At 31.7% G+C, this 27247-nt stretch overlaps 1 protein-coding gene across 5 annotated transcripts; it reads right to left on the bottom strand.

Annotated features, from left to right (window-relative positions):
- Positions 1-1850: 1850 nt before the first annotated feature.
- Positions 1851-26705, bottom strand: LOC145284748 (armadillo repeat-containing protein 6-like). Of its 5 annotated transcripts, none has more exons than XM_080133703.1 (6): positions 26606-26705; positions 16328-16444; positions 10697-11363; positions 6756-6901; positions 4683-4952; positions 1851-2406 (listed from the first exon to the last, which is right to left on the bottom strand). In XM_080133703.1, exons 2-6 carry the CDS (start codon positions 16442-16444, stop codon positions 2200-2202), a joined length of 1407 nt encoding a protein of 468 aa, XP_079989829.1. In that variant the 5' UTR covers positions 26606-26705; the 3' UTR covers positions 1851-2199. The 5 variants fall into 5 exon arrangements, with proteins under 5 accessions (XP_079989829.1, XP_079989828.1, XP_079989831.1 ...); XM_080133702.1 differs by lacking the exon at positions 26606-26705 and adding an exon at positions 24832-25002; XM_080133705.1 differs by lacking the exon at positions 26606-26705 and adding an exon at positions 24853-24871.
- Between the last annotated feature and the right edge of the window lie 542 nt (positions 26706-27247).

Consider the following 27247-nt stretch of genomic DNA (forward strand, 5'->3'; position numbering starts at 1 on the left):
GAAAAGTCAGATGATTGAAAAGGGGACGTTTGTTATTTTTGTTGAAAATGAGGTGTGGTAAAAAGAGAAAACATTAAACAAAAAAATTGAAAAAATCTGCCGTTGGTAATGTGAAATGATGGATGATGGGAATGTGAGAGGAAAAAGTCTTGAGGGGGTGAGTATTGTTATCCCCCACCCCACCCCACCTATATGTGTGACGTCTGGCAGAGTGAATGTTGCTGGAATTTATATAGGAAGATATGATACAAGGAAGTGTAATATCTGGAAAACTTGCAGAAAGGGAGAAATCGTTATCTTTTTATTATATTATTATTAGAAGAGAAGATAGAAGAAGAGATAAACAATTGTACAAAATTATTTGAGTTTCATTTTTTTTTCTTTACAGTATGCATACACATAATATTCTCGATCAATGCGAGAGGAAACTGTGAGAAAGATCTGATCTACTTACGAGTCACATCTCAGTCTCCTGCATGTGATGTAACCGCCTAAAAAGTAGCGCCAATTCAACTTCTAATAGAAAATTTCTCTCTTTTAATTTTTACCCCTATATGGAAGTTTTCAATTCGAACTTTATTTTTACACACTAGCATCTAAATATTGCTACATGTGTAGAAATGAGTGAAGCCAGCAGAAGGAGCAAAAATAAAAACTGAAAAGAGATTATTGCAAAAGACTAGGATTTAACAATGTATATAAAATTTGTTACTATTGATATGTTATTAGATTGGGTGAGCATTTAAAAATTGTAGAACTTTCTGTATTTCAAAAAGTTTGATTTTTGTTAATATTTGTAAAGAAACTTTTTTAACTCTTACTATGTAAGAAAAAAATTAATAAGGTTTGCATATTAAATTTACAACAGTGTTTCTTTTTCTAAATATTATGATATGGTTTTGATAGTTATTTTTTTATTTTATTGGGGGAGGGGAGTGGATCCAGTAAGAAATATTCTTTACTGCGAGTCTTCTAATACTTCATCACTACCAACCTGTGAATATGTCTAAAAACCAAGCGTTTTTTGAGTTTCAGTATCTAAACTAAAGGTGAATCTGTTTTTAATTTAATAAAAAAAAAACGAGACATAAAAAATAATAAAAAAAATATTCAATAGCTCAATAATTCAACTGTATTTAAATGACAAATTAATTTTTGCAATTGTTTATAAAGAAAATAATGAGAACATATGAGAACTAAAATAATGAGTTATTCCCCTTCGTTATTTAATTTTAGGTGTTTTTAAAATGTACCTCATTACCAATTCCCTGACCCAATAAGTATTTTTTTTATATAAATTGTAGCAAAGTATGTTAGTTTCTCAAAAATAACATTATACAACAATAAAAAATGTTAAGTGGCCATTTAGAATCAGTTTAATTTGTCAGTTTAAATGCTATTTGGGTCCAACTTTTAAAATCTGATAAAATAACATAATTTCATATATTAGATTAAGATAAAACTGCTCCGTATTTTAATTTAAATTATAAGAAGGGCATTCCTTTAAATTATAAAATCCGAGTCAGAATTAAAAATAAAAAGCTTTCAATTTATTCTACTTGTATACCTCTATGGAAATACAATGACAGATACATGGCTTCTTGTAAACTACTTAAAATCAGCAAATATACTTTTGATTTTGGTTTTAAAATTAACTTTAAATTAATGTTTTCCCTATGATCAAGTGATATTTTTTTATGAAATATTGGAACCATGGTTGGTTTGAGCAGCCTAAAACAATTATTCATATTCACATTCAAGAAATGGTAAACATGCTATTTATAAACAAAATTTACCCAAACATTTTTTTATTTTTTTTATTCATTTCTCAACAAGATTTTCATAAAATCTTGTATCTTTTTTTTTTTTTTTTTTTTTTAAAGTCAAGCACATTGTGAATGTATCCTAAAAGCTTTTAGCCACAAAAAAAGCTATGAGTTTGGTCCAATAGGAACTGTTTCAGTATTGTTTGAAACAAGCTGTTCAGATTTAGATACGCTTAATTGTCATTTTTATGACTACATTCTTTCAGCAGAGTAGTTTTTTTTTTTGCAGTTATAGATGTTTTTGTCTCATAATGAATGGAAGGTTTGTAATGTTAAAATTAAACCCTGGATAGATCAGAAAATTGATCCAAATGTTTCCAATAATGTCCACTGTAAACCTGTACAAATTTAAAAGCCACTGCTTATTTGTGTCCTACTGTGGAATGCTCCCTTTCTCACCTTTCCAGATTTCCTTCAGATCCACTTTACAGCCAAGATCTCGCAGAGCTGATTTCACTTCATCACTGCTATATTTTTTTAAAGCTTTATTAGCCAAAGCTTCAATACCTAATTCAAGAAATGGTAAACAGTTATTTGGGGAGCGCGCCACTAAATTACGAACTGCCATACAAGCCAGTTTCTGAAATGAAAAAGAAAGTAGTCAATTGTTTAATGTTTAAAGCATCATCAAATATACTGACATAAAACAGTTTTATTTCTTGTGAAAAAGATTTCAAACAAACTTTTATGAAGTATGACTTAAAGACTAATGACAAAATTTTAAGACCGGTTTATAATGTTACTATGAAAGCTAAAATATAACCGAGAAATATTTTAGCTAAGGATTGATAATTTAAATTTGAACTACTGTTCTCATCTCGGCCAATGTAGCTACTGACCTTCAGCCTTGTCAAACTCAGTCATGGTTGACAGAACAAAACAATCTATTCTCGTGGATTAAATAAAGAGTTTAGTTTGAAATTTTGTACATATTCAATTTGTTGACATAAAGATTCCTGAGTTTGACAAGATGCACTAGAAGAAAATTAGGTTACATCAGCCACAACATGAGAATAACATTCAAGATCAGAACAGTAGTCAGAATAATATAAAGACAATAAGTTTATTTTTACTCCGTTTTGTTAATGAGTAAACATGTCAATATTTGGATGGCTTTCTCTCAAAGAATCAGATTTTTCATCAATTCTTTAATGGCTTTTCTATAAGATTCTTAACTATTATTTCCCATCAATTGCCTATTGCATCAATATTTAGGCTGTATTTATTTATTTTAATAGGTGAAGGATACAAAAGTTCTCCACAACTTTTTTAGCATGAAAATGGAACTCTGATATTTCCGGTTTCTGTGTACAACGAATTGATGTTCAATACGTTTTTCATATATGAATATCAAAGCTCTATATTCTGGTAAATTCAGAATTCATCAGATCAGGAAATTTTCCAATGTTTTATGCACTGCAAATGATTACAAAGCAGATTAATTTTAAAAATGAAATTGACTCCAATCTTCAAGTGTCCATAATCCATGTGAAACACTTTAATTTCATAACAATTACTAAGCATGGCTTATATGTTTGTTGAAATGATTTGAAACCATACAATAACCATAGATGGCATAAAATTTGTACATCACTTGTAACAATGTATTCTCATCTTTAGAAATCGTTTGTTTTTTAGGGGGGGGGTCATTTTTCTGTCTTTAAAAATCACTTTTTATTCATGTGGCATCTTATTTACCTCCTTGTCAAGTAGGAATTTGAAAAGTCAGCACATTAGAGGAAGTGCCCTCTGCCCTTTACATTATGCGTGGTCAGCTCCATTGGCATTCCTCAATAGGGATGCCTCAGACAACAATGAACTTAGAATGTTTTAGACAAGATAACACTGACAGTGTGTACTACTATGTTTCTACAATAAGCTGAAAATAGATTTAATTATCGAAATTTGTGCGTTTGGCATTTTTGAAAGTGAGGATATATAGGAGGGAAATGTTGTGCATTTCTCTCCTAATAATTACTTAAATTAACACAAGGCCAAACGACATTGCTTTTAACAAAACAATAATAAAGGGTTTATTTAAAAAAGGCGAGATTGTATTCTAACTGGAGAGAAAGAAAGAAAGTGTAAATGTCTGTTTGAAGGTGTCGTCTGCCATCAGACTGCATTCGTCAACAAGTAGCAGTGGGAGGGGTGAGTGAGAGAGGTCTATATAGGTCGCTTGCTGGCGTCTCTGGCGATCGCAACTGAGATCCCAAAGGGCTAAAAATAGTCTTTAAGGGGACAGCTCAAATCAATGCGTCCTGCCAACCGATTGGCATTTGGCACCGGGCATTGATTCGCTTATAGTAAATAGTTTGTTAACTGCTACAGATTTTTTTGTGTTTTTAAAGCCATTTTCTAAACTTCACTTTCTCTACATTGATTATAATTTTAACTGAATTGACAATAACAAAACATCTTTATGATTGTAAACTATGCATTCATAATAAATCCTTACATTATGTTGAAACATAACTGACATTATCTTTAGTAAAAATGAAAATAATCTTATTTTAACAATAAGGGTTGAAACATATCAATGACTGCTTGATTAATAAAAGGATATTTTGTAAGTAAAATAAAGCATATTCTTGTCTTAATAGACATATTGCAAAACCTGAAAATTTATTTCAAAATGAATAGTAATGTGTTATTAAATATTTTTTATCTAATAATTTTTTATTGGCATGCAATTTTCTTGGCATACATCTGATTGAATAAAAGAAATACTGTTGTATAAAAATGTCTTTCCAATTAAAAAATAAATGAAATATTTGAGTGAAGTTTTGTAAAGTTCTAATAACTTTGACACTCCAGTAAATTGGTAAAATTAAATGCAAAAGAAAAAAATGCTACCTGAACATTAGGTGAATCGGGATGAAGTTTCATTGTCTGAACGATAAGTTCTGCTCCATTAGCAGCCATGATGACTTCAGCATTAGGTGGACAACGTAGAGCGAGTGCAGCTAGCAATGCACAACCAGCTGCACATAAATATGCATTTCGGCCGTATTTAGTCATGGCAGCAACAATAATATCCATTGCGCCATCAGTAATAATTGCTTCTTTTACAATATCGTTGCCTGCCAAATGTTTAAGTACAACCATGACCTGTTGACAAATAGCCTGAAACAAATAAAGAAAATTGGTCAGATTTAGCCATGAGCTTGGAGAGATCATTTTTACACACGACCCTTGGTGTACAATGTGAGGAATCAAAGACAATATCCATTAGAATGTCCAGGTTGGTCAAACATGAGTCAATTTTGTGTAGATATTAATTCAATATGGAACTTGATTAAAAATTTAAAACCAAACGATAAATGATTTACAAGAATTTTTGTGCCATGCTTGACACAATTGTTTGTTAGACTCATCTGTTATTTTTAAAATCAAAGGTTTATCAGATTTAAATAAGTAGAAAACAAGTATACAATCATATTTGGATTCTTCAAACTACTGTTCTCATTTTTAGTGTTATTTTCACAATATTCCGGTCAATGTAACCTTCGACCTTCAGGTATATATTGTCAGAATTGGTAATCTGCACAAAATTTTGAATGGAACCCTTCATTTAATCCATGGGGGTAGCATACTCTTGTTCCGTCAGCCATGACTAGATAGATTGAAACAAGAAAGATGAGAACAGTAGTCCGAAGAATACAAATACAGCGAATTATCAATCCTCATCTCAAAAATTCAAGAACATAAAATTATATAAAGTACCATCTCTAGTCAAAGACAACTCCATGGCTTTTTTCCACCAAGATGTAGAGGAGGGTGTCACTCTTTTGGCTTGCTCCACTTACTAGTGACTCTTGCCTTATAATTTTAACTGTTTAGCAAGGAGGTACTGAATACAATTTTTGAGTCCTTGACGTAACTCTAACAAGGATTGATCCTGGATCCATGAATGAGAAATCCTTCAAGACTGAGGCAATTTTAATTTTGTTTCAATCTAGTGATTTTTTTAAAATTTTTGGAGAGTGTGAGTTTCCTCATAATAAAAAATGCTAATCAGAAATTACAGTAAAAAACTTGATAATCACTTCCCCCAAAATAAGAGAAAACTGAATCGAAAAAAGTGTTTCTCTGTAGGTCCCAGTATGTGCATATAAATAAAACATATGATGCCAACCGTTTGAAAAATAGAATTGTAAATAATCTTGAAGATATTTTATACTTATTCTCGTAAGAAATACTTGTAGACCAAGATATTTTCTACAATATAATAAATGAAAAGCAAATAATTAGTAATATTTTATTCTCTGATTGCAAATAAACATTTATGTTTAGTCATGATATTTAGTTTTCTTATTTATTGCAATGATTATATTATTGTTTTTTTTTTATTAACGTAAGATACAATACAAAATATTTCCAAAGAAAATATTTGTTCTATGAAGGTATCGCACTTCTTTTAGTGTGAGAGCATAACTGTGTAAGTAAATTTGAGATGTTGGTTTTATTTGAAGAGAAATCTATAAGAAAATATGTTGTCTGAAATAATTGTAAAAGAAATATATAAATTGAAAAGATCAACGTCCAAAATATACTTGCCTGTGGGCTAAAATATTGCAAATCTTGAATGTATCCATTTAAACTGAACATGATGAGACATGAGCGTGAAAATGTTAATGAAACAAAAACACAAAATTCCTCAAAATTTGTTTTCCGTGATTATGATTGGTTGAAAATTATATTAAAATCAAAACTACTGAAGAAATACAAACAGATTAAAATAAAGGAAAACATTTTATGAAATTACAAATATTTGGAATGCAATTTTTAATATGATGGACTTAAAATCGACTTTGAATATTTAGAACTTAGCTTTCAAAATTTAGAAAAATATTTGATTAAATTCAATGAAATAAAAACAAACACTTTGTGTGTAAAAGGAAATTATTTCATAACCAAAATACTTACTGCATTGTCTAAGTTTTCTCTGAAGGCAGATAATAAAAATGGAATTCCACCCAAATCCAAAATTTGTTGGCAGAATTCTGTCCGCACTAACAACCGACTGAGTGTAACAAACAGGTCCTTCAGTATCGATGCATCTTTATTGTAATCTACAAGAAAAAAATTAACAATTTCGAACATGACAACATTTTTGTGATGAAGTGTAATTTGTACTGTTATCTAGATTATGGTTGTTATGTAAATAATGTTTCAACAATTGTATTTCTTCACATTTACTTGCCTACCCATAAAGGCAGAGTTAGGCACAAGATCAGGTGTAATGTGAGGAAAATCTAGCTCTCTCAAAAAATAGGCACTCTAGATTTTAGCTGCCTTTCTGTGCCTCAATAAACTTCCTCTGCATTATCTTTTTACTAACTTCACTTCCTATACCTTTTATTAAACTTATTTCCTATTTTTGTTATTTTTTTTTTCCTCTCTGTTGTTTTTAATTCCTAACACTTTGGGGGGAGGGGGACGTTAATTGTATCACCACAGATACTACACTTAAGTAAGCTGCTATCATGATTGTAACTCATCAGGAATTTGTAAATGTTTGAAAGATATCTCAAGAAACATGCAATAATCAGAAGAATTATGCAAAAAGTAAGAATTTTATTAAAATGCAAATTGTGATATAATCAACAAAAAGTGAAAAATGGTGAAAAAAAAAAACATTTGGTGTTTGTTGTAAATTGTCAAGTAGTTTTACTTTTTAAAAAAAGAAAAATTTTTAAGCAATTAATGGGGATTCAAAGGCATTACAATAGCATTACAAGAATATGCTGTATTTTCGTGAACATCGGCAATATTACATACCTGATGTGCTTCAACAAGTCAATTTTTAAAAAAATTACATTGATGAAAAGAGAATATAATAAGCTTTCCAATGATGTTAATTTATTTTTTTTTTATGCGTTCAATGATTTTATGCTCCAAGTTAAAAATGAAAAAACGGTAAAAAATGACAAGACAACAAAAAAGGAAACACTTTTCTATGTTTTCATTTTATACATTACGTTTGAAGACATATGCACGGGGTTAAATTTGATTGGATATGGCTGAAATTTTACATGCTATATAAACAAAGAAGTCCATCTCTACGGGTGTTTGATTTTTATTTTTACGACCACAGTAAGCAAAGTTACGACCGAGCAAAGTTGACGAAGAATATTTCAAAATTGATAAGATAAATCGGCATATATCATCCATTTTCATATAGATAATAGTTTCAGAATTATTTTCATGTAGAATATATAAATATTTGATAATTATTAATTGCGCGGAATTTTCTTGAAAATGTTATCTTTTATAGAAATCAAATCCGCTTACAGAAAAACAGTCGCTAAGTGCTAATGCGCTGAGCTGACTAAAGCATTCTCTTAAAAATAGAAAACTGTGTTTCTGCTTTCGTCTTACTAGACGAGTCATTTTTTTATTCTGAGTTTGTCAATTTAAAAAATTATTTTTGAGTTTTTCAAATTTGATTTCCAAACAATACTATTTTGTTATTTTTAACGCTTTTAGTACACATGCACTAAAAACATTAAAAAACAACAAAATGTACAAAGTACATGCGTTTAACTTCTTATTTGTACTTAAGGTAGAATTGTGTTTTTAGTGGTAAAAAAAAAAATACATAACAAATAAAAGGTACTTGTGCACTTATGCTATCATGCTGAAATAATAACGTTATTATTTAGAAAGCCATTCTTAACATGGGGAAGGGGGGGTGTTTTTTGTTAATTATTCTGTACTTTCACCTAACAATTAAATAAAAAAAATATTGTGAAATTTGAATTTATTTTTAACTCATTGTCAAGACCATTTTTTGGAATCTGTAAAACAAACCCGTTTTTTTTTTTTACTGAGGATATCTAAATAATAATAATAATAATAATAATTAAGCGGTTCGATAAAGAATTTCATTGTGATGCATTTTGTAAATTTTTACCTTGTTTCCACCTTAACATTTTTCTTTAAAATGACTACCTTTAAAGGTTTTTGAGTATGCTGAAAACGAATATCACATTTAAATTTTCTGTAAATAAGTAGCTTTCCAGATATTAAGCAATGTCATTTCTTACATTATTGCTGGTGGCCATCTTGGTATGCGCGTTTGTGCGTAGTTTCTTGGGGTTGCGCTTGCGTGTACGAAGATGGCCACCAGCAATAACATAAGAAATGACATTGCTTAATATCTGGAAAACTACTTATTTGCAGAAAATTTAAATGCGATATTCGTTTTCAGCATACCCTAAAACCTATAGAAGTAATCATTTTAAATGTTAAGGTGGAAACAAGGTACAAAATTACCGTTTTATTTCTTTGTTTACATACTTGAATTTTCAGTAAAACAACAATAGAAATGACAAAAATTACCATCACCTGGTGAATATATAATTGTTGCTTATCAGGATTCCTGGTATCCTGGTACTGTGAAAGTTACATCGAGGATTCATGTAGAGTACGATTTATGGTTGCATCTCAGAAAATAGGGGTATATTTTGGGCCAGATAGAGAGGATTTATAAAATGGAAAATTGGACTGGTTCCAAAATGCATAAGTTCTGGTCGACTATGGGAATTTCCATCTTTTACAGAAATCCAAAATCTATATGAAAAATTTTTTCGATTTATTTCTGAGATTAATTCATATCTACCCAATTTTTTTTTTTTAGGGAAGTAGTAAATACCGGCCATGAATGCTCTTTAGGCATTCAATGGCTACACCCAAGATTAAGCTCTCCTTTGATGAGGAGGCAGGAAAATGTCTATTCTCAAGAAAGCTATATTTAAATACTACTATAATACTTAGTTTTGTTCATAAATAGACACACACTGTATGATACCATGTGCCAGTTTAAAATAAATTAAATTTATGATTTATAATTCATGGCTTATGGTAAAGAGATGCATCAGATTTGACTGCATAATCAGAAAGAGCACACAATTTTACATATAGTGCCAAGTTTCATGAAAATAGCTTGAAAAATAAATAAATGGTGGCGAAATTACTGAATTCCTTGAAATGTTGAGGTCCGTAATTTAGCCCACTTTTTCTAAAGAAAAATGTCCACAGAAAAGCCTAAATTTTGGCACTTAAAATTCTCATAACTTTTGAACTACTGATGGTATTTGCATAATTCAAACGGTTTTAAGCATCTTTTACATAGCTCTTTTCATGCAATTTGATAAAATAACAATTATCTAATAAGAAAAAATCAACTTATAATGCTAATTATAACATCAATCTTGTAAGTTTGAATTATTGTTGAGTATCTCCCCCTTTTTTTGTTTTTTTTTAATTTGTTTTCAAAATAGCTGACAAAGCAGCTGCTCTTTGGTTACTCATAATATTTGATTTTTTTATTTAAAAATAAAACTACTTGATTGATTTACGCAATTTTTGGAATATGATATTTTCGTTTCAACACAATCATACACACTTTTCTTTATTTTTGTTTTTTAATTTCGGGGGAATTCTGGACAAGGACCAAACGTTTTCTTGTTCAGATTTGATATAATTAAATATTGTGAGAAGGTCCAAGATACAAATTGTATAATCAATAAGATATCAAAGTGATAAGCTAAGTGGCTGACTATAGTTGAGGGTGATTCAAAGGTTCCCTTTTCATTAGCTGCTACATTGAGGTGTAAAGGAGGGCGCCACTTCATTCCCAGAATTACTCCACTTGCTCTTGATTCTATCCTTATAAAGCTGAGTGTTTAGCAAGGAAGCAAGTACTATCTTTTAAGTCTTTGATATGATTGATTGAACACTGGATTGAACACTGATCTCATGGTGAACATTCTTATCATGATGCCAAACATGGTACATTATCAAAATTCTAACGATTTCATGTTTTTCCTTTGGATGAAAAAAAAACGCGGTTTATTACTCACCTTTACAGAGTTCAAGTATCAGCTTTAGTCCATTTCTTTCTGTTGCAATCAACTTAGAATTTTCATGGCTTTGACCAAATGGGACAGTGGCATCATCATCAACAGTTAACACACACCAAACAGAACAGATTTCCTTCACCACATTGGTTTCGCCTTTATACACGAGCATTAAATCGATCAATTTGCTTACGATTTTGTGATTTACATATGCTTGCCTGTTCGCTTCATTTGTAATACACGAGACAGAAATAACTTTGAGAATTAAGATGAAAATATTTATTTGGTTCTGGTAGACTTCAGCCAGCTCCAAGAAAAAAGGAGTATCACTTGATTTTAGGAGTTTTGATTGACCAGTTAAAAGAACTCGGAGAGAATCTAAGACTTTTTCCATAAGTTCAAGTTCTTCAGAATCTTTGCACCTGATTAAATAATCAAGTAAAACATCATAAGCGCCATACTTTCCTGCAAGATAATTCTTAGCATTTGCTTCAAGACATTCAGCTACAAATTTATCAAGAATAGTTTGTGCTTCTGCATTATTATAAGTGGCATCATCCAGTGTCCCTTTTAGTTGTTCTATCAGTGATACAACTGTATGTATGATTGGACCATCGTTTGCATTGGCATATGCTTTTTCATCTTGAACGATGTCCGTCAAGTCGACACCCTGAAAAATTCAAGTGATTAAAAATAAAATAATTCAATGAGACTGAAACACAAGAAATCTTCAGATTCTATAATGAAGACAATTATTGGATTCACTCTTTTCTAATAGCATTCAGTAAAGTTCAAAAAATAAAATAGCTAACAAAAAAATCTACATTTCTTTCCAACAACATATGCTGGGAGAATCATGAAGGAACACACATACAAGGAGAACAGTCAGTGGCAAAAACATAATTTTTAATCTCGTAAAGTCTCTGTAATGATGAGAGCAACTTAGTTGTTGCATATACAACACAAGATTGTGAAGGCAACAAACCCACTTTGTTTCTTTTTTTTTTTAATACCAATGAACAATCTCCATCAACTACGATAAGAAAATAAATTATACTTTGCTAATGTTCTCTCTGATATTCATATAAAATCATAGAATTATGCCACTAATTTTATTTTTCATATATAAATCAATATTATAATCTCTAATGACCTAAAAAAAAAAAAACACCAACTGCATTTAAAGTGCAAGATTTCTTTTCAAATTTATTTCAGTTGGTGGAGATTTTTTGACTTGCTATTTGCTTTCTTGTTTCTCCTTATCAGGCACATTTTTTACTTGCTAACTTTTGTGTGATAGAGAGTTTATATTTATTTACCTCTATAATAAAGTAGTTGTTTTTCCCATGCACACTGAAACAACATAGGAAAATAAAACCTTTGTATGCTAAGCTCTTCTGCAATCTAATCAGTCAAACATCTCATGCATCTTTCAGAAATTATGCATTCATTTGTTCTTTCAATATTTTCTATATTTTTTCCAATTTATCGCAAAGACCTGTGGTGCAGTGTTTAGAGTAATTGGAAAAATCAATTGTAAAAAAGTGATACTCTTCTGATGGTTGAAGGTTCAATTCTCACTGTGGGATACCAAAAAATACCATTGCAAATTACTGAGGAGCTTTATCCAGTTATATATGATGGAATGAGAGAATGCTACCCCCATAAACTAAATAAAGTTCCGTTTGAAATTCTGTCCAAATTCCCGAGTTTGACAGAAACATTCTTGAGTTCGACAAAATACACATGAAAAAGGTTAGAAGTTACATCGACTGAAACATTGTGAAAATCACACTCAAGATAAGGACAGTAATATGATGAATCCAAATAATTCGATTATTTGACTCTCACAAAAATCTTCTATACAGAAAATAGCTTCGATTTTTACTCATTTCTAAATAATTATTATAATTGCTACCCAAAAGGTCCTTTATTAATCGAAGGGAATTTTAATTAAATCACGTAAATATTCCATATTTAGGGAATAATCATTTGGCCATTCAGAAAGCTTAACACTTATAGCATCAGTAAACATTTAGGTTAACGAGTTATGTTTTAACAAACAAATCACCCCAGGATTCAAAAATGATCACATCTGCTTAAGTACATTTTGGCATGTAAAAACTGTTGCATTTTTTCACTGGTGTTTTAAATTGTTTTCAGGTGTATCTATAGTACTATGAAGCAAATATAAATACTTTAGTCTCTTAAAAGATAGTATTTCATTGATAAACATAGCGTCAGGTTGTTATGTGTGAAAATTTGTCTCTCCAAACAAAATAAATATTGAAAGATTTATTCTTAGGTGAAATAAAAATAATATCTTCTGCATTATTGAAACAAAACTCTCAATATAAACTATTTAACATGTACTTTCAAACAAATGAGAAAACATTTATCAACACAAAATACTGCTTCAGTTTACAAGGATTTCTTCTCAGCTGAAATAAAAGAATTTATATAGTAAAATTCTGCTATGGATACATTATTAAAACCATATTTTCAATATAAAAAAAAAACAATAAAATAAGGTACTGTAAATGATTTAGGTTTTTCCATACAAGAAAATATTGAGGGGAAGGCATGCTTTAAAAATAAATTAAAACATACAAATAAATACAAACTGAAGGTGAACTTTCTCTTAAGTGATGAAAAAAAAACCCACATATTTCTTTTTTTTTTTTTAGGGGGGGGGGAGATCATAGATATACTGTAGGTATATCTGACTTAACCCTAATACTAAACTAAAACTAACCTGTACTCGAAAGTGAAGATTATTTTGTTTTTGTTATTTTTATTAAACTGGGTACAATTCAGAAACTTGTTTAAAAAAATATTTTCCAAAGATAAATCTTTTTTAAAATACCTTGGTTACATGTCATCATTTACTGTTCAAAAAGTGAGTTTCATTTTTTATATAGATCTTCACTCTAAAATCTTTACTTTTTTTCATATTTCTTCATTAAGGTATTCTTTTCAGGCTGTTTACATGTAATCACTAAAAAAAAATGCAGAATCTGATTTTTAGGGGGTGGGGATAAGCTTATAATGGGTGTAATAGTAAAAAATATGGATACCTTTTATTTCCTTGTTCAAGATTGCTTTTACAATATGAAAGAGGTTCATAGAGTTTTAATGACCACAAAAATGGATAGTCACATTCAATGCTGCCAAGACTAAACTTGTTTCCTTCAATAATTACAAGAAACCTTCTCTACCACCAATAGCAATGGCCAAAGACTCTTCATCTGAAAGTACATCTTTTAAACTCCTTGGCCTAATATTCACAGGAAACTTGAGTTGGAACAATTACATTGAGAGTACTGCCAGGACCACTGCGAAGAAGGTAGGTTCTCTCTATCATGCTAGAAAGCTACTAACGCCCGAAAGTATCCTGTATCTCTATAAGGCCACCATTCGCCCATGTATGGAGTACTGTTGTCATATTTGAGCTAGTGCATCTGCTACTAGTCTCTCACTCCTGGACAAGGTTCAAAAGAGAGTTTCCAACCTGATAGGTCCTGAACTGTCATCTAAGCTTCAGCTTCTGTCCCATCAACGAAATGTTGCATCTCTCTGCCTGTTCTACAAGTACTTTAACAGTGAATGCTCTGACAAACTGCAAGCACTTGTACCCCTGACAAGCAGCTAAATTCTACCCCTTCACAGTAGAGATCTCTAGATATAAGAGAGCCTTCTACTCCAGTAGTTTCTTCCCCAGAACTGCTAGACTTTGGAATTCCCTTCCGGGTCCCTGCTTCCCCAACTGTACTGACATGCAGAAGTTCAAGTGTAACGTGAACCGACATCTTGCTGCCCAACTCCTTACATAGTACCCCTGTAGCTTATGTCCTTGATAGTAGCCCCCTAAGTGGCAACGTGAGTTGTTTGGGGTGAAAATGTAATAAAAAATTTTTTTTAAATTGGTTACATAATTTCTTGAGTTAATCTATTTTTCCAAGCATCACTGGGACATTGATTAAATAAATACACACTGGTCTTTATTATAGAGTGAGGGGATAATGTTCACAAATAAAAGACTTAATTTCAATTTTGAAGCAGTGTTTCAAATTAATTCATAAATATGGTATTGAAAATTTTCCATTATTTTGTCAGCCAGTCATAAAATCATGTGATTTCTTTTAATAAAATATGGCGCAAACTGAAAAAAAAATAACAGAACAAGAATTTTACAGATTAAATACATTCTATGAATCTTTGAAAAAATATATAAAATATATAAAAAATAAAATTCAATGTGTATAAAATAAAAAATAACTATAGAGTATTATTTAAAACTATTTTTCAGTTTTTACTAAATTCATCAATATCAATAAAACAGTAGATGTATGCATGTATGTCTGTGTGTAAATATTTAACCAATAAACTCTTAAACTACTGGTCGCATAACACTGAAATTAACAGTAAATAGTAATCATACACCAAAGTTTGGTTTATAATGAGTAAAATATTTGTTTCGATAATGCATCAAGAAATCATCAAGTTACAATGCAAAATATTCATTTCAACTTGCTGACATATTTGTATTAGTTTTCACATATGTAAAACTAATCATAGCTAAAAGTAGTCTAATTTTAAAACTTTCTTATCTGTCTGTTGGGTCAGATCAAATGGTAGGGAATGTGCTAAATGTTTTGGTTTCGATTCTAGCTGATGGCACCGAAGTCATTTTTTTTTACTTTTGAAATAAGTACTACATATTAGGTACAATATAATATTCAATAGAGAATTAGCTCTGTAATAATAAATACAAAATCTTCATGAATTAAAATATATTTAAGCATATTTTACAACCGGCAAGCTCCCCTCCCCCACCCGTTAGTCATTGGTAAAACTGATAAAAAACTGATATTGAATTTATGATTTCATTCATTTTGAGAAATATGTAACTGTTCATATTCTGAACTCTTGTCAACTAGAATGGTAAAAGGGAGTTGAATGGATTTTTATCAGTTTTTGGAATGAGAAATTTTGGTTAATTTATCTTTTTTATATAAGTTTTGATAAATTTAAACAAATTTAAACAAATAAAGATTTTTCATGCAAAATTGATAGCTACTGACCACAACAGATAATGTTAAAATTGAACAATGCTAGTTCATTGATATATTTTTTTTTTTTTTTGTTTTTCTTATATAAATATTTTTTTTTAAGCTTCCACTAAATAAAGTTTTAAAATAAATTTTAATTTTAATTTCTGGTGTAATTAAACATCATTATTTTTGTTGCTTTTGTCCAACATCATCTATAGATTTTATAAGGAATTTAATGCCAAATATTTTTGTTTTTAGATGAAAATATAACTACTCATTATCAGCAAATCATTACAGACACGTTTTCTCCATTCGTTATTGTACAAAAACTCCAAAAGAAAATTAAAAGTAAATATTTTTCTTATTCATAAATGTTGCTATTCAACAAGTTAACACTTTAAAGGAAAAGGAGATTTAACAATCAAGAATATTAAAAGATAAATTTAATAAAAATATTAAAATATTACAATAAGTAAACAAACTGCAAATTAATGTGCAAACTAAGCTCATACCTTAATCATTACTTATTTGTAGATAACAGCTGACACAAGAATATATCACACATTATTTTTCTTCTTACCTGGGATTCAAGCTGTTGAAAAGCATCTTCCATTGCTTCACTAACGTTCATTTCAAATTCTTTGATGTTCTCACATACAATATCATCGAATGTTGATTGGACAATAGTTGTTGCCATCTGTAATGAAAACCATAGGTGATGATGATGATGCCACAGAAATGCTAACCATCAATTTAATCATGTGATATTCCTTTTGAGTAGATAACATTGTTTATCAATTTTTTTAAACTGCATACGAGTCAAGGATATATTAATAATCAATCCAAGGAGGTGAACTGTTATGGCACCAGCTGCTCTGCTATCAAGCGTAGGTATACTTCTGTGCAATCCTACTAGGTGCATTCTCCCAGGCTTTACCTTCTCTCTTTGAGGAAGGATTAATTTAGCACTATTCATCTAAATACTAACAGGGTTGCTCAGGCAGTTTTTATGGAGTCAGCAAACACTATCTAAGCATTTAAGTCAGCAATTATGAGATGATTTTAGATATCGTTATTTTGCAGTTATTATTTCTGCTGCTACAATGTCTAACTAACAACACCAATTGTGTTTTTTTAAGTCATGTTCACACACAGAAATTATTAAACAAAAGGCTGTGCTCATAAAAAATCATGTTCTGAATTAGCCACATGGGTAGAACAAGATTACGACCTCTTATGCCTGAAATGTCCTCTTGCATTGGTATAAAAAAAATCTATATATCCAAAGTATTCTCATAACTTTAAGTGATTGTTTGTGAAACAATGTGCTCCCGTTTATCAACAACCATTGCCCCTACGTTGTTTGCATAGTTTTCTTCACCCTCATCTTCTCTTCTGGCTGTGTTATCATCTTTCACATTGGGGGCATGCAATGGCTCACCAGTTTAAAAAATTAACACAAAAGAAACAAATGACTCCGACGCATTCTACAAATATTTGTCGCACTTTGTGTGTGTGTGTGTGTGTGTGTGTGTGTGTGTGTGTGTGTGTGACACCATCGCAGAAAATGACCCCTCAAACACTAACATCCACATCTTAGTTGTTTGTCAAGGCCAATACTGTCAATCGGCTGAAGTCAACTTATCTTGGGTTGGTCAAAGTTTTCCTGATCTGGTTTGAGCTGCAATTTCCTTAACTGTCCCCAACTGCAAATTGTTATCCACTCAAGATTCTCCATAATCTGTAAACTGTTGTCAACTGTTGCAAAACTCACTCACACTTTTATACTCTAAATATCTTGACCTCTATGTTCGGTCCTTTGTCCCAGTTACTGCCACACCTTGATTAACAATCTATTTCAGATAGCCTTTGTGTATCTTGGTGAACCACTCCCCCATTATCTTTCTACTAACCTCGCTTCCTATGTTTGTTCTGCTGATCAACTATTTCCTTTTTGTTATAGTTTGTTCTCTTTTCTTTGTCATAGCCTTATTTTTGCTTTTATCTACTTTCTTAATTGCAAAACTAATCATTATGAGGACAACCCTAACCTTGCATCAACATCTCCATTAAAATAGTGTGACCTTGGGGGACTAATAATAATTAAGACAATGCAGAAATATAGAAATAGTATATACAGAAAGTCTGTGTCTGATACTGTGGCTATGGCTTCCTTTTTCACTCAGAAACCTGAACAAAAGCACGGCTACCGAGAGAGTAGGCCAATGAACATGACAGCATGATGTCATTACCAGATCAATATGTAGATAAAGAAAATTTCCGGTGTTCAACCACATAGCTATAAAAAATATTTTTCATTGCCTTAGATTGTGCATGCTTTTTATTCTCCTAAAGAGAAAAAACAATTCTCCATTTGGATAATCATATAATTGCAATTATGATAATCGCACATTGTGATAATTTTAATCTAACAAAATATAACAGTAAGTGGATTGTTTTTTTAATTTTATACCTATCGAAGAAAGTCGAATATTTCATTTTTTTTTTTTTTTAAAACTGCAAAACAAACAATTTTTATGTGAGAATATTTTTCAGTCGTTCTTTTAATAATAGATAAAACTTTTCATGGAGTATTTCAAAATATTTTAAAGTTAGAAGCATTTTTCATGACAGTTTTTTTTTTTTTTAACTAAAAATGATCAATGAATTCAATATTTTAGCACCGGGCGTAATTTATTTCTTAAAAGTTTTTATTTGTTTGTTTGTTTGTTTGTTTTATAGCATTTTATCTGGGGGGGGGGGGCTTTCTAACTATTCTACACTTTCACTTAACAATTTAATGAAAAAAAAAAGATACCATAAAATTTAATTTGAAAATCCTATCTAAAATATAGTATGGTGCGTATACTGCACAAATACCATTATTATTATTACAACAACAACAATAATAAAAAAAGGTGCTTCACAGGGAACATGGACTCTGCGTAAACGGGTTTTAATTTAATGGTTTCTCCCTAAAAAGTGCATACGCAAAAGGTTTTCATTGGTTTATTTAATCACAAAAACTTTTTTGAAGGTACTATTTGAGGGGAAAAAACGGCCAAAGGCATTATTTGAATATGTATGAAAAAATAAATATAACAAAAAATAAAAATATTAGTGTGGAAAATATATAATAATAAAAATAAATTAAAATGAAATGAAAATAAAATAAAAACAAGCACGAAATAAAAGCATGAATCAAATTTAATTAAAGAAATTTTAAAAATTCAAAAAATAAAATACATGCTCGATTACAAAAAAAGTGTATGAGATATATGCGAAGTGAAAGAAAACCTCAGGGAGAAGCCATTAAATTAAAACCTGTTTACACAGGGTTCGTATTCCCCGTGAAGTGTCAAAAAACTTTATAGATGACCTCGACTGGCGCCACACCAACTAGTTCTGAAGGGTCAGAGAGTATGAAAAATCCGAGGTGGGAGAGTACTAACCAGATCTCCACTGGAAGTGTGCAGTTCAAATCTGGTACCTTGGGGAGGCATTTTGTCACCCAAACCCCAGGAAACACCAATGGCCAATGCCAACGAGAAATCAATGACAAACGGCTGTTGCGATAATGTACGATCATCTGCACAAGTGAGTGAAATAATAATAATAATGTCCCCTCCCAAATTCACCACCACCCTGATTTAATATCATAGAGGTTTACTATATTTTCTTAGTTTTTAGGATTTTTTAGGATTCCTAACCATATAACTGATGAAAATACACAACACATTTGGATGAAACCATGGGAACAAATAGACATAGAACAGAAAACCAAAACTTTAAATATAAATTCTGTATTAAAAGTAATAATTATTTAAATAGTTCAACATATAATCTTGTGGGGAAAATCCAGCTCCCCAATAAGAGGCACTCTGGATAGGAACAAAAATAAAAATTGTCTCTGTCATGAAGGATTTCTCCTACACCGGCCGACGACAGAAAAGGTGAATTGTAGAATCAGAACAGATATTACACTGTGATCTTATCCCGAAGGCCAAGAATTTATTGTGTTTTATGTTTGTTTAATTGTTTGTTCCCTAAATTCATAATTCAGTTTTATCAGGTCGATGCTTTTTAAAAAAAAGATTTATATTGCATTAAAATTACATAATTTTACATAGATAATATTTATATTTTATATTGAATAAAGTTCAGTTTCATTATTAATCGAATTGGATTCCTTTCTTTTCTTTTTTAACATGTTTTAATGCTCGTTTTAAAAATGCCCTCATATAGTATCGACAGAAACAGTTTGACAAATCTTACCTACATTGCCTGCAGACATGTTTCAGTTAACAGGCCTTCTATGTCTCGGTGGCCATGACAAAAGTGAGTAGTCTACTAGCAAAAATGCGCTACCCAGCTCTCTCCCTATTAAAAACCTATGAAAAGAAAAATAATAATCCCAATAGCTGTTAAAGTGGAAGTCACCAAGTATGCCGAAATGCACCAATTTTAAAGTCATTAAAAGTTCAAATTATATTTTTGTAAGTTTTTGCTTCCCACAAAGCAAAACATTCTCATCTTTGTGCTGTTTTTCACAGGTTCGCAAACTTACTTTTTTTAAGCGAAATCTTTGTTCGCTTACCATCTTGATTTTACAAGCAGTCGACTCAGGTTGAAGTTCACATCCTCAGGCTTGACTTCACTGATTTTTAATTTCTTCAATCTCTTGCATGTACCCCAGCCAAAGCATGTTGCCCTCACATTTAACATTTACAAAAATTTTTTTTTTTATTCAATTTTCACCCCAAACAAGGCAGGGGGCTACTATCAGGGACTTAATTAGCGGGGTCATTATGAAGGGAGATGAGTAGAAAGATGTTTGTTAACATTACACTTGAACTTCTGCATATCATTGCAGTTGGGAAAGCAGAATCCCGGAAGGGAGTTCCAAAGACCCGCAGTTCTGGGGAAGAAACTATTGGAGTAAAAGGCTTTCTTGCACCTAGAGATCTCTACTGTAAAGGGATGAGACTTAGTAGCTTGTCGGGTTTGTCAGGGGTAGTTACATCGGGGAGGTACAAGTGTTTGCATTTCGTCAGAGCATTCACCATTAAAGTATTTGTAGAACAGGCAGAGGGATGCAACATCTCGTCGAAGGGACAGAGGCTGAAGCCTAGATGACAGTTCAGGACCTATCAGGTTGGCGACTCTCTTTTGAACATGAAAGGGTTATTCTGACTAGATGGTTTCTTGTTGCCATGCTGAAATTCTAAAAATAGTTTAGACTTACATGACGAAAGGCTCGTCATTAATTTTCATGATGTCTCCGACTGGATCATTCAGGTTACTTAGTGTCACCCAGGAGAGGAACATTACACTCTACTCTTCAAAAAAAGAAAGAAAAAGAATGAAAGCATTACCTCCTCCCCTCACTGGTGCTGTTTCGGAGATTTTTTGTACATTCAGTTCCAGTTAAGAGTGTCTTCCTTGGCCCATCAAAAAATAATCTGGGATACTCCTTCAGCTGATTAATGTAACACAACTGGGTTTTTTTGCTTTTGTTCAGTGTATTTATTTTAGATCTCTCTCTCTCTATATATATATATATATTTATATATATATCTCTCTATATATGATATATATATATATATATATATATATATAGATGGATGGATAGATATATTTAAATAAGTAAATAAATATATGCATATATAAGTGACATTAAATCTCTGTGTGTGCAAAACGTCTTTACTAAACTCCTCTCTGAATACTTAATCTACAGACTTGGAACTTGATATATAAGGCATTTGAACCTCAAGAACACTTTCGATTTGGTTTTTCAGCCTGTAAAAATAGCTACTAAGGAGTCACAATTGAAAAAGAAAATAGTTGATCTTGGCAGGAGTAAATCAACTTCTGAACATGCTTACATTTTTACATATACATTTTTAGCTTGAAGTTGCTTAATTTTTGGCCTTTTTTATCTCTCTGATGATAACTCAGATGGTAACGAACGAAGGCTGAATGTTTTGATTTCAATTTTAGCTGATAACACCAAAATCATTTTTTTTTTTAACTTTTGAAATCATTACCATGTTTTTTTTGCTTTCTTTTTACATGGTATCAAGGTCCGGAAGCCACTTGGGGATAAGGGTCATTGCGTGTACAGTAATCAATGGGATAATATCATAGTAATCGTTAGTAATGGAGATTTGATAAAGTGTCTTACTTAAGGAGGCGGTTTATCAGGAATTTGTTTATGTTGGACTTGAAAACATCCAAGTTGTAGTCAGGTGGGAAACAGGCAAACGGAACAGAGTTCCACAGGCGTGCACTTCTAAGAAAGAAGCTTTGTTCATGGAATCTACATTTTGATTTAGGCACAGATAAGGAGTGGGGAAAATTACTGACAAGGTTTCAGCTAGACGGGTGTTTTTCATGAAATATTAGCAAGGGGAGGCCAGAGATTGGAGCTCAGACAGACACTTGCCATGGAAATAACGATAAAACAAAGACAGGCTCGCAACGTCCCTTCTGTGGGAGAGAGGTTGCAGGGAAGAGAAAAGGGCATCCCTCAAGCCACAAAGTCTATTTTGTACTTTGTCAAGGCAGGATAGACTGTTTTTAGCAGCTCCTGCCCAGATGTGGCAACAGTACTCCATCCTTGGACGTACTTGGCTTTTATATAGATATAGAATTGCATCAGCAGTGAGATATCTTCTCAAGCAGTAGAAGGATCCTACCATTTTTCCAGCGGCCTTGGCAAAAGACTTGATGTACGTGTTCCATTTCAGATCAGGAGTAAAGGTCAATCCCAGAATCTTATCAAAACATGGAGCCTCTCCAAGACAAGAGCCATCCATTTCAATTGATGCTAGATGGGGATCAGAGCGTTGATGATGTAAAGATAGGAGCTTGGTTTTAGATGCATTAAAAGTAACCAGCCACCTCTTCCCCCACTGTACCATGCGCTCAAGATCAGAGGAGAGAGAATCAGAGAGAACTTTGTCATTTACGGCCTTTGCTGTGTTGCCAAAGATGGTCGTGTCATCAGCATAGATGTCAACAAATGATTTAAGTATGTGTTTTGGGAGATCATTGATATAGATCAGGAGGAGAGTTAGGCCCAGGTTGGACCCCTGAGGGACTCCAGTATTAATATCGTGGGCCTCTGATTTCTGCCCATCAACCACTACTCTTATGAGTCTATCAGAGAGAAACGATTTAATAATTGAGAAAACATTTTCAGTTAGACTGTAGCTGGAAATCTTGTGAAGTAGGCCTTTATGCCAAACCTTATCGAAGGCCTTTGATATGTCCAGAACAATTGCCCTAGAAAAGAAGCCTTTGCCGAGAGATTCACTAATTCTATGAGATATAACCGTTAGCACATCTGCTGTAGATCTAGCAGAACGGAAACCATATTGCATGTCACTAAGAAGGTTATTTCTGCTAAAGTGGTTGACTACTTCTTTATTTAATATGGATTCCAGCAACTTACTCATGACACATAGGAAACTTATTGGTCTGTACTGAGAGGAAGATGACTTATCACCTGAATTCTTAAATACAGGGCATACTGATGAGGTTTTCCAGGGTGTTTGGAAGCACTTCTCCTTAAGGCAACACTTAAACAGTTTTGTAAGTATGGGGGCAAGTTCTGGTTGAAGCTTTTTCAACAATATAATTGGAATGCCGTCAGGGCCAGTTGCTTTACTGGAATTAAGGTTTTTGATTAGCTTGGCGACCTCATGCACAGATATTTGTGGTGTAGAAAAGAAAAAAAAAAGGTAAGAGGGACTTATTAATATCTACATGTATATAGCGAATTTGCTCTATAATACAAATCTACATGATTAAAATATAATATTTAAGTATACTTTTACGACCAGGCAATGCCGGATAGCCTGCTAGTTTATATATAAAAAATAAACTATATGGATATTCTTATTTATTATATTTAAAGTCAATACTTAAAAAAAACAAACCCTAACTCAGAACTTTCTCCATCAGGAGACGCAAAATTGGCTCTAGCCGTCTACTTCCGGCATTTAGTAATGATTACAATGAGTGAATATGCCGTATTAAATATTATTGAATATATGATATAATATATATATAATACAAGTATTGAATATGCCATTAAATTATAGCTGCAAAAGAGATACCCCTATAAAAGATATGAAATTATTAAAACAGTTTTTCTTTTTTGGTACTCTTGCAGAATTTGACCCGGATACGGCAATTATGGCTCGGGCTTGGCTGGCAATCATCAGATTAAGCCGAGCATTGTTCAAATGTTGAAACGCTAAATCAACATTTTTTGGGGGGTTTGTATTACTGTACACATAGATTCGAAAAAGTTGTCAAAAAACAAATATATAACAAATAAATGTTATCAAAGGCAAGATAAGTTACTTTTCTACCAAACTGGATATATTTTTTGTGTTTTTATTCAATGTAACATGTTTATTCAGCTCGAAAACCATACAGTGTTTACCGATGTATTGGAACATTCAAGATGGCGTCTTATTCTCTCTTTAACACGGTAAGTGTGGGAAAAGATGTTATAAATAAAAAACCGGATAAAATACTGTTAAAAACTCGCTCAATATATGTTACCGTGACATAGGTTGACATATATTCGGCGGGTTTTTAATAGTATTTTGTATGGTTTTTTATTTATAACACCTTTTCCCACACTTACCGTGTTAAAGAGAGAATAAGACGCCATCTTGAATGTTCCAATACATCGGTAAACACTGTATGGTTTTCGAGCTGAATAAACATGTTACATTAAATAAAAACACAAAAAATATATCCAGTTTGGTAGAAAAGTAACTTATCTTGCCTTTGATAACATTTATTTGTTATATATTTGTTTTTTGACAACTTTTTCGAATCTATGTGTACAGTAATACAAAACCTTTTTTTTTTTTAATAGAATGTTGAAAACATGTTTTTTTTAATACAAAATAATAAATTATTAACGTAACGACTTCTTTTCATAAAAGAATGTCGAAAACATGTTTTATTTTTTCAAAAACAGACTTTATTAACCTAACATGAAAAACTTAGATGAAAATATAAAAGATCAAGTAGTTTTATATTTTTTTATTATTTATTTACTTCAGTCATAGTTTAAAATACCGATTTCTCCTTCTGATTCTGACGACAGGTGCCCGAAAAACAATGACGTTTCTATTTTCGGCGATAAATTGTAGTAGTACCAAAAACAACACTTATTTAAATAACTTTATTTCCTGAATCAGTTTAAATGATTCATCAGACGGTTACTACGCCTACGTGGTTATTCTTCCTTGTTATTTTAATAAAATAACAAAGAAGGATCGTCACGTCGTCATAGCAACCGATGGTGATTGTCACCCACTGAAAGACAGAAGTCATTTAAAGTTCCATATTGTTTTTACCACTTGAGGAGGTGGAGGGGGGGTACATAAATCACGCTTCGACCCATGTTTTTTTTCCTCGTACCCTAGACCATTCCTATAATGACTTGGCCCCTATTGATTGCAATGGTTCTGGTCCTGTACAGTTCTAGAAGGTCCCTCCTCCTAGGTTTTGCATTTAGATAATTGCTAATAATCACCTGCCGTGAATGCCGACTGCACTGACTGCTGAGTGCTGCAGTGCTGCACTGCACAGGCATCTTTTGCAGGGTCAGAGTGCTTCTCCTCTGGAACACTGACTGTTTCAATCCCACTTTCCAACCCTGGTGTCACAGTCCTTGCGGTAGGAGAGAACTAAATCCCCAAATAGATTTATAGACAATTCAGATGCACAGGCGACCCTTTGTGTAGCCCGGGGAAAACCTAGTATGTGAAAAATGTTCCGATACCAAACCGGACTTCCTATTTTAGTTTAAAATAAATGAGTAAATTGACACGCAAGAAAATATGTGGAAATTTTTTTAATGCGTTTTTATTTTTTTATACATAAATAAATTTACAGATTTATTTTAAACTAAAACAGGAAGTCCGGTTTGACAATCGGAACTTTTTCACATCGAAGCTAGGTTTTCACCTGACACCGGTTGCACTTAGGATCGCCTATATTTCTGAATAGCCCATTTATATAGTGACCCCACTCCCGATGGGTGGACGAGTTCTTTTTTCTTTTCTTTTTTACGCTTCTTTTAAAGGGGGAATCTTAAGAAAATAAAGTTTTGCTAGAGTGGCGATATGAAAAAATCTGAAATATACTGTGTGTACTCGATAGAAAAACACCGCGATAAATGAAGACTAAAGTGCTGTTTAGTTGAAGTCTTTCCGTAATATTGCGTTTTCTGTACGTCTTCACAAATTATAAACAAGAAATACTTGCGGAGAACGCTCTTTTCGTGCTATCCATTTTAACAATGGAATATTTATAGTAAGCCCCACTCTCCCCAATGGTTTACATCGACTTTACGAGATTACATTTTTGTAACTTAATTTTTATTAGTTTATCAATTACTTTCGATTTTTTGGGCGCATACGCAATTTAAAAATTTTTTTAAACGGAACGAAACTTTATTTCCGTTCCATTTTTAAAACAGGGCATTCTCCGCAAGTTTTACTGAATTACCTTCATTCATAATTATTTTTCAAAGATCATTGAATGACAGAAGCTTGTAAAACACGATTCAGTAAACTTTACATTCGTTTTAAAATAAATAAAGTAAGCTTAAAAAATAGCATTTTTCTTCAAAATCATGTAATTTATATAAATTTAAAAACATGGGTAAAACAATAACATTTAATTTGCTACAAAACATTCCTTGGTCAGTTGTTTAAAACAAGAAGAAATTACAAAATAAAAATATTTGTAGCATTTGAATCTCTTGAAAAGATCACTTGATTTCTTACTGTGGTTTTAAATGGCTAAAAAATTATAAACTTACATTGATGCAGTTGGTTTTGCAAGAAAACTGTAAAAGGCAAACACAAGAATCTCGAGTGATTCACTATTTTTACAGTTAAATCAGAGTGATCTCCCTTGCGAATGCAGTTTAGACAAGAAAACAATTTAAAAGCCAATTTAAAAAAAAAAGTTAAGCCAAATAAATTTACTTAATATATTATTATTGATGCCCTGCAATAATTAACAAAAATGAAAATTCTATTTTTAGGCGATTATATATAAACCGTCTGAATTTTTTTTAATGGAATATAAGTTTCGCTATAAATCTAACATAAAATGATCATTCGTTGAAATCAGTATAAATTCCAAAGATTATGGAAAATGAATCTATAGAAAAATAATTTCAAGAAAACCATAAGGTGCTTGTGTAGATTAAAGATCTTTTAAAACAACGCATTTACGCTGAAAACTTTTTTTTCTTTTTACATAGGCATCACCACTTATCAAGGCCAAGAGGCCACTCGAGGATAAGGGTTAAAGAGTGTGCAGTAGAAATTACACAATATAGTAATCGTTGGTAATGGAAATACGGTAAATTTGTTAACTATATGTGGAACAGCTCATCAAAAACTTGTTTATGTTAGACTTGAAGACAACCATATTGTAGTCAGCTGGAAAGCAG

This window comes from Euprymna scolopes, chromosome 9 (genome assembly GCF_053919585.1).
Source record: "Euprymna scolopes isolate OS-2025 chromosome 9, ASM5391958v1, whole genome shotgun sequence".
NCBI lineage: Eukaryota > Metazoa > Mollusca > Cephalopoda > Sepiida > Sepiolidae > Euprymna > Euprymna scolopes.